At 62.5% G+C, this 7,826-nt stretch overlaps 1 protein-coding gene across 5 annotated transcripts; it reads right to left on the reverse strand.

Moving 5' to 3' along the window:
• LOC102760094 (cytochrome b ascorbate-dependent protein 3) lies at window positions 1-6,690 on the reverse strand. 5 transcript variants are annotated; one of them, XM_015569825.1, is made up of 7 exons: window positions 6,604-6,690; window positions 5,322-5,406; window positions 4,114-4,310; window positions 3,000-3,208; window positions 2,367-2,521; window positions 1,783-1,939; window positions 1-1,199 (listed from the first exon to the last, which is right to left on the reverse strand). In XM_015569825.1, exons 3-7 carry the CDS (start codon window positions 4,295-4,297, stop codon window positions 1,176-1,178), a joined length of 729 nt encoding a protein of 242 aa, XP_015425311.1. In that variant the 5' UTR covers window positions 4,298-4,310; window positions 5,322-5,406; window positions 6,604-6,690; the 3' UTR covers window positions 1-1,175. The 5 variants fall into 5 exon arrangements, with proteins under 5 accessions (XP_015425311.1, XP_015425309.1, XP_015425308.1 ...); XM_015569823.1 differs by having other exon boundaries at window positions 5,314-5,406; window positions 6,604-6,686; XM_015569822.1 differs by lacking the exon at window positions 6,604-6,690 and adding an exon at window positions 5,747-5,777 and having other exon boundaries at window positions 5,314-5,406.
• Window positions 6,691-7,826: the final 1,136 nt, after the last annotated feature.

Raw genomic sequence — 7,826 nt, forward strand, 5'->3', positions numbered from 1 at the left:
TTTGGTTCTTGAAAACATATTTAATGAGAATCAGGCTTTACAAACAGGTGAAATGCCTACCCATGTGGTAAGGAGGGTCACGTGACCCAGCTGCCTGGCAGCCATCGAGGTGGCTTTGGAGACGTCGGCCACCAGAGGTTCAGGCGGAGTCCTGGCATCTGGCCTGTGGGTCGCGGGCCAGTCGCCCATCGCCATGGGCCAGAGAGGAAGCACACTCAGACCCGGGCGTCAGCTGCTTGCCTTCTGCACAGCAGTGTGGCCCCGGGACCCAGAAGGACTCGTGGAGGCAGGAAAAGCCAAAGCCCCAACACGTAGGAGACGAGCCAGGCCGCTCCCCCACTTCTCTGGAAAAGCTCCATCGCGCTGCACTCGGCACGAGGCGGGCTGGGGCCTGCGCGCAGCCGCTGTGGGAGCAGTGAGGCGCTCGTGCTCAGCAAACCTGCGAAGGTGGCCGTGGTCCTCGGCTCCGCTGGGACAAAGCACCCAACGCTGGTCGGGTCGTGGTGGCCGGGGACAGGCAGGGGAGCCCTAACCTGGCGAAGGAGTAAGGCACCCCTGCCAGCCCGCCCCGCTGGGACAGCTGGGGACAGCAGGTTCAGGCTCCCTGGCTGCCTGGCGGAGACAGGCCGGACCCAGGTCCCGGCTGTAGCAGCGAGAAGCGATGGCGCCACACAGTCACAGTGGACTTGAGATACGAACAGAACGGCGAAGAGCAGGCAGCCTCAGTTTCCCTGCAGAGCTGCTCTGTCATCCCCTCCCTCCCGCCTCAAGTCCAGGGGCCAGCCATGGTGGGTGCCTAAATGACGTGCACGTCCCAGGGAGAGCCGACTTCACATTACAGACTGCGCTGGAGTCGGCCCATCATAGCTGCTAGGACTTGCCACCACCTCCCGAGGTGTCTAGGGAACCAGCTCGGCTGGACTTGAGCCAGGGAGCAGGAGTGCGCGCGCAGCCAGGGCAGGAAGGGCCTGTGTACAGGGAGGACCTCACAAGTCGATGCCAGGAAGGAGAGCAGAAGTCAGAGCACCGAGAGACACAAAGGCAGCACGTGGCGGAGAGAGCAGCCCACAGGGTGGGTGAGGTGGGGGCTCGGCAAACCCCCGGGAGCCCCAGGTAGAGCAGAGGTGCTGAGGGAGTCCAGACACACCCCGACCGCTCCTGCGTCCCTTCTCGCTTCACTCCCTTTCACGCAACAGGGGCTGGAAGACAGCAGGCGCACAGGGTTAGAGGCCTAACGTTAAAATGGCCCCTGACCTGCAGGCATCACACTAGGTCTGAGCTGTTCACACAGACCCCAACCTTCAGTCCCCACGTCACATCTTTCAGGGAAGCCCGAGCCCCTCAGTCTGACACCCCCTCACCCCACGCCTCAGATGCCGAGTGCCAACAGGCAGAACCTCCTCCAAGTACTCAGCTCGTCCGAAAGCACCTGTGAGACCAGCCTCAAGCTGGGAACGCAGAAGTGACGACACCCCTCTTCACGCCCAAGGCTCCCCTGGGGAGGGTAAGGCCACACTTTCCCTCCTGAAGCCACAAGAATCTGGGGAAGGGAATAACCCCCGTCCTCTCCCAGTGGACCAGCCCCCAGGAGCCCCAGAGACTGGGCAGCTGCATCTGCTCCGATGGCAGGGATGGGCTGGCCTGACACCAGTGCCCCACATTCCAGCTGCCCGGTCCCCCACCATGTTCCTGGGTTAGTCTTCCTGGTAAGGCCCACGCCTCTCCTGGTGACCTGTAGACCCAGCCCGCCCCGAGCCTGGCCGTGGAGACCAGGGCCCGCACCTGTCCTTCGGTCGTGATCCCCACTTCCGGGCGTTTCCAGGATGAGGCCTGCAGGACGTAGAGCACCAGCAGCCCGAAGGCCACCACCAGCATGCCGGTGCCGTTGGCAAAGACAGCCTCGCCGGGCAGGCTGGAGTAGGGCCTGGTGGCGTTCTTCCTGTGGGTGACCAGAAACGTGGGCCTGAGAGACTTCCCCGTCCTCGCCCAGCGCGAGACCCAGGGCCACGCACAGAGGGTGGCGAGCTCCCGGGACGGACCCGCAGTGCTGACATGCTGCTGAGCCCCAGCCCCACAGATACCTGCAGGGCGCCCCTCCCCGAGAGGAGCTCATTTGTAAGTGGCCCTGACGGTGCCCATGTCGTAGGGCAGCCCGAGGGCACGCTAGAGGAGTTCGGCGCAGCAGGTGCTGAGTCTGGGTGCTGCTGGCCACATCCCGACGGAGCGATTTGCCAAGCTCACCAAGAAAGGCCGCTGCCTTCCAGACCGGGACGCCCAGCCCCCAAAGGCCCCCTCGGCAGGGCTGTGACCAGAGCCATCTGAAGACCCTGCTCTTCCACCTCCATGCAGAGGGCCCCCCCACTCACAGGCTGAAGAACAGCTTCTCGTTGATGCCGGAAATGACGGAGGCCATGGCCAGAGCAAGGATGGAAGCTCCGAAGAAGACGTGGACAGGCTTGAGGAGGCCGCGCAGCCACGGGGACGCCCAGGGCAGCAGGAAGACGGCGAAGCCCAGGAGCCACTGCGACGCAGGGAGGAGGCGCTGAGCCGCCGTGACCACAGGCGCCTCTGATGGGTCAGGGGACCTTCTCCCTTCGCTCCCCTCAAACCTCCCGCCAGGAAATGCCCCAGCACCGAGTCCGCGCTGCGATCTGTTTCTCCTACACAAACAAGCACCTTTCATGACTGCGCAGCTGCAAGCCCCTCTCCCGCAGTCATCCCTCCGGCCTCCGCTTCCTCCCGTCCTGACTCATAACCCCCGGCTCACGGCGCTCTGGAACCGCAGGCCGGCAGGGTGATGGGCGCAGGGCGAGTGCCGGAGCCACAGTCTCCATGGCCCTTTCAAATGACCACCTACAAGGTGTGCCTGCTAAGGCGGCCTCCACGCAGTGAGGGACCAGGGCCCGCACCTGTCCTTCGGGGCTGATGCAAGTGAAGCCCCAAGCAGAGCCCACGCGGCTGATCCGGCGGGGGGACCCTAAGGAGGGCAGAGCACCCACCTGGCAGGCGAAGAAGAACACGGTGGTGATGCCCAGCCAGCTGTGCAGGGAGTAGAGGTTGGCGATGTGCTTGTTGTTGTGGTATCTGAAGACGGCCTCCAGCCCCAGCACGGTCAGGACGAAGGCCAGCAGGTGCAGGGACGCGTGGGCGATTTTCCAGGGCAGCTTGGGCCCCACCCAGGACTGGGGCAGGCGGTACACCAGGGACGCTGCCGGAGAGAGCAGTCCAGGGCTCGGCCTCCTCCCCTCGTCAGGGGATTACCCACATGTCCCCACACAGCCTCCGACGAGGGAGGGAGGAAATGCTAGGACACGCATCGGCGTCTTCTATCCTTGCATCGTTTCCGCGACACCAGCCAGCCGTGAAGGCAGGAGAGAAGGGACAGGGATAAAAAGGGAGGAACAGGTTTCCTGGACCTGCCCTTCCGTCACTGCGATACCCAAGGTGGTCTGGAGGCCGGTGTGCCGGTTAGGTGACCCAGGTCCAGATCCTGGCTCCGGCTCCTAGCCACCCAGATCCTCTTTCTAATCTCAGCGTCCTCCTCTGGAGGAGGGTAGCAATGGAGCCCGCCTCACAAGCTTCTTGTAAAAGCAAAATGGGGTGATGACCTGAAGCACACGGGGAAGCTGCTCTCACAGTGTCCCCCCCTGGCCCAAGCCCAGCTCTGGACGCTCAGGGCCAAGATGGGTCCGGCAGGAGTAAGCAGACTCCTTATGCAGGGCCCTCTCGGCCAACAGGGCGTCCACCTCCTGCTCCCAGAGCCGGACGGCCAACTGCAGCTCCCAGGCCCAGGCCCGCCCGCCCATCTCTGTGAAGGAAGCTTCCTGGAACAGCCACGCACGTGTGTCTGTCCTCCACGGCCACTCTCAGAGCACAGAGCAGAGCTGAGTCGCTGCAACACCCATCACGCGGCCTGCAAAGCCTGATCCTCCTCCCCAGCCCCTTTTCTAGAAAATACCTGGGAAGCTGCCCTTTCCACATGCCCCATTCTCACTGCTTCTTCCTCCAACTGGCACCTGGGCCCAAAGGCAGACGAACCGCCCGACATCCAAGCCCTGAGCCCAACAGTGACAGAGGCCGGTCCGGCGCGTCCCCCACGCAGACCTCACTCACCAGCGCTGTAGACCACCACCATGCCAGCCACCATGAGCACCGGGTGACAGTTGAACGTGAGGGTGCTGCCATCCCAGGCAAAGCCACCATGCCAGCTCCACATCCAATAGACGGTGAAGAGGACACACACGGAGCCCAGGGTGGACAGCGCCAGGACCGACAGGTAAAAGCGTCCCTCGGCCATTCCGGTCAGGCTCCTAGAAGCAGCAGCAGCCACGTGTCCCTCCGCTCAGTGCACCCACACCAGCGACGACCGCGCTCTCGGTCCGGAGGGCGGACACTTTTCAGTTCCCCTGGGCACCACCCCGTGAGGCCGGACCCCTGGTTAGGGACCGTGACTGAGGCCCCACCCCATACCCGGCAGCACACAGGGCGCCCCGCAGGCCTGGAGCTGGCCCCGAGTGGCGTCTCCTCTGCTGTGGCCGGTGCCAGGGCTCTGGGCCCACAGGACCCGGAGATAAAGAGCCACCTCCTCACAGCAAGAAGGGGCAGGAATCAAACTCCAGCTGGACCACACCACGCCCGACCGCACTTCCCACAGGAGCCGCCGGGAGGACGGCACTGGGCCCCGCTCTACACAACAGCTCTCCCGGGAGGGTGAGCTCTGCGGGCCGGGCCTTCCCTCCCCTCCTGATCCCCACACTCCACACCTTGAACTGGGCGCGGCCTCGGCTAATCCCCAGGCCTGAGCCTTCCGCTTTCTCTTCCTCTGGGGAAAGTCCAGAGGAGAAAAGAGGAAGCGAGAACTCATGCTCTAGGAAGCAGGAGTTTACAGTGTGTCCCCACCTGACACGGTCAGTGGGTTCTTGCAACTGTGGTGAGCTGACAGACGAAGCGTTTCACCCCAGCCCCCTTGCTCTAAATAAGAGTGAAGTCCCCACAGCGTCTCATCCATGTTAAATGGAACGACATTATTCGAGGACCTGCTGTATTTCCACCCGAACTAACTCAGAAAGCAACTCTGGTGCCAGGCCTGGAGGGCGCGAGGCCCCCAGCTGTCCTTACGAGTCAGGCAGGTGGGCGTGGGGCGTAGCGGGCAGTGCCACTGCCTTCAGCTAGTGGGCAGGGAGCACGGGCCCATTCTCCAGGCAGTCACACATCCCACGGGCTCACCAAAACGTGGCACTGAACCAGCTCACAGAGGGAAGAGGGGCCGTAAAGGAGGAAAAACTCGCGAGGAGAGAGCCCTCTCCTCCTCACCTTAGGCCCGGGCAGGCTGCAGAGCGGCGGCCTGGCGAGGCGGGCGAGGCACTTGAGCAGGCACGCAGCACTCGCAGGACTCGGTCTTCTCAGCTGGAAGAGGGGCACAGCTGTGAGGACATGTCAGTGAGGCAGCTACGAGCAGACCACATGGACCCTTACGCACACGATGCCGGGGACTCCGCCTAACAGGCCTGTGAGGAGGTGCCTCCCCGTTTGACAGAGGAGGAAGCGGAGGCTCGGGGGGGAGTAAGGAGCTGGCACTAAGACCAGTCACTGGGCAGGAAGTTTCAGACCTTGACCCGTTTGCCCTCAGGGCCCATGTTTTTTCCTTGACCACAGGCTGTCGGAGGGAGTGAGAAAACGTATGTAAGGACACAGTGAAAGCCAAGTGTTACACTTTTCTTAGTGTCGTCGCTAAGAAAAAACCTACCAGCAAAACCCTGAAGCTCGGCCCTAGCCGGTGTGGCTCAGTGGATAGAGCATCGGCCTGCAGACTGAAGGGTCCCGGGTTCGATACTGGTCAAGGGCACATGCCCAGGTTGTGGGCTCGATCCCTAGTAGGTGTGCAGGAAGCAGATGATCAATGATTCTCTCTCACCATTGATGTCTCTCTCTCTCTCTCCTCCATCCTCTCTGAAATCAATAAAAATATGTGAACAACAAAAACCAAAACCTCCGGCTCATGGCCCTGGTGCCCGCCCAGGCCTCTCAGTGGCCCTGACTCTGGGCCAGGCAGCTCTCTCCAGCCAGGTGTCCACCTAACCAGCAGCAGACACTGAGCTCTCGGGCGGCGATCCAAGCTGCGATCACCTCGGATAAAGGTCACTGAGGCCTGGGAAAGAAACCAGCTTCCACGAGGCTGGAAGGCCACAATCAAGCCATCAGCTTCCTCCCGCCTCAACCCGGCGCTCAGAGCTGCCCCTTAGCCTCAGGTCACCAGAGGCTCAGTCACCCCCACCCCACCCCGCCCCCCAGGAACGGTTAAGTCAGCAAGGAGGAGCTCTTGGTCAGTGGGCTCCACCCATCAAACATCTACTTTCGGCATTTTCCTTTGTTAAAGGAGAAGATATGATCCAAAAGGGACTGGACCCTCGCCCTGGCAGAGGTCCTGTTACTGCGCTGGGGCAGGCGTGGAACCGGGCACAGGGCACAGGGCACAGATGAGCCCTCCCTCTGCCTGAGATAGCCACGCAGGACAGGGAAGGACGCGGGGACGCGGCAATCAGACGCTGACAACACCCCCTCATGCACTCGGAGGCAGGCGGTGCTGGTCCAGGAGGTGCTCACCGCGGCGTGGCCTCCTGTTCCGCCCTCGCTTCCCGGGGGCCCATTCTGAGCCAGCCGAGACCTCCTCTGTGAAGGGAGGACGGTAGACATTTCAGTCTCGCAGGCCGTCCGGGCTCTCACACCGGCTGCAGTGCGAGCAGTCACAGGCGACGCCTCCACAAAGGACCATGGCTGTGCTCCAAAGAAGCGTTACTGACGGACACGGAGACTAATTTCTTACCATCTTCACATTTTCCCCTTTTCACTTCTCTTCAGCCACTTAAGAATGCGCAGGCCCTTCAGGGGAGCCCGCTGTGGCCTGTGGTGAGGCCTGCCGCCCCGACTTAGGGGTCTGCTCTCCGACCTAAACCTCTCCTGGGGCCTCGGCAGGAGGGTCCTCTGTCTCCCAGGCTGCACACAGCTCAGCCCGGCAGCATCGGTACCGGCCGGGAGACCTGGTGGGTTTGGTTCCAGGACACCACAGCAAGGCCAGTGTCGCAATAAAGCCGGCAGAACCTTTTTGCTGGTGGAGGGCCTTGCCTTTGTAAGAAATGCAACAGCCCTGAAGCGCCACAAAGCGAGGGCAGCCGGGGGAGACACGCCTGCGTGGCCCAGGCAGCTCTTAGACTGGGAAAAGGCTCCATGTCAAACGCGTACAATGTTACCTTTGCAACTTGCAACGCAAATGGATGAGAGAGGACAGTCGTGTGGTTGCTCTCCCTTCCCAGGTGGAGGGGGCTCTAGGAATCAGGAAGCTCAAGTCCTGAACGCTGGAGCCCGCGCACCCCTCCTTTCTCCCAGGTACGTTCGCTCTCTACACCCTAAGGGTCCCCACAAGACCTGCAAGCAGGGGAGCAGCGGGCAGCGGCAGCTCGTCCCAGGCTCACCCTGAACCGTCTCCAAGGCCCCTTTCCTCCGCCCTTCCGGAGCCAAAGCAGCCGCCTCGGCCTCGGCTCTCCTCTGCGCTGCGTCCACCCTCAGCCCCTCCGACCGTTGTTCCACGGACCCCAGCTTTAATGAACGTCCTCTCAAAAAATAAAAATAATAATAAAAAACGCTGGCTCCAGAGAAGAAATGGGACTCGCCCAGGAGAGCAGCTGGGCTGGCGCAGGAACCCTGGTCGCTCCCCGCACTGGAGGGCTCCTCACCTCCGAGGGCGGCCAGGGCTCGGGAGCGGGGGACCCCAAGTTCCAGCCCCCAGGCGGACCAGCAAAGCCCCCCTTAGCACAGTGACTGCGGACCCC

Source organism: Myotis davidii, unplaced genomic scaffold, assembly GCF_000327345.1.
Source record: "Myotis davidii unplaced genomic scaffold, ASM32734v1 scaffold826, whole genome shotgun sequence".
Classification (NCBI taxonomy): domain Eukaryota; kingdom Metazoa; phylum Chordata; class Mammalia; order Chiroptera; family Vespertilionidae; genus Myotis; species Myotis davidii.

Excerpts from the sequence above, each read along its gene's own strand:
- LOC102760094 (XM_015569825.1), bottom strand. The coding sequence starts at position 4,297 with ATGGCCGAGGGACGCTTTTACCTGTCGGTCCTGGCGCTGTCCACCCTG. Across the intron at positions 3,209-4,113 it reads GGTGGTGGTCTACAGCGCTG|CGTCCCTGGTGTACCGCCTG; the intron begins GTGAGTGAGGTC and ends TCTCTCCGGCAG. Across the intron at positions 2,522-2,999 it reads TGTTCTTCTTCGCCTGCCAG|TGGCTCCTGGGCTTCGCCGT; the intron begins GTGGGTGCTCTG and ends CCTGCGTCGCAG.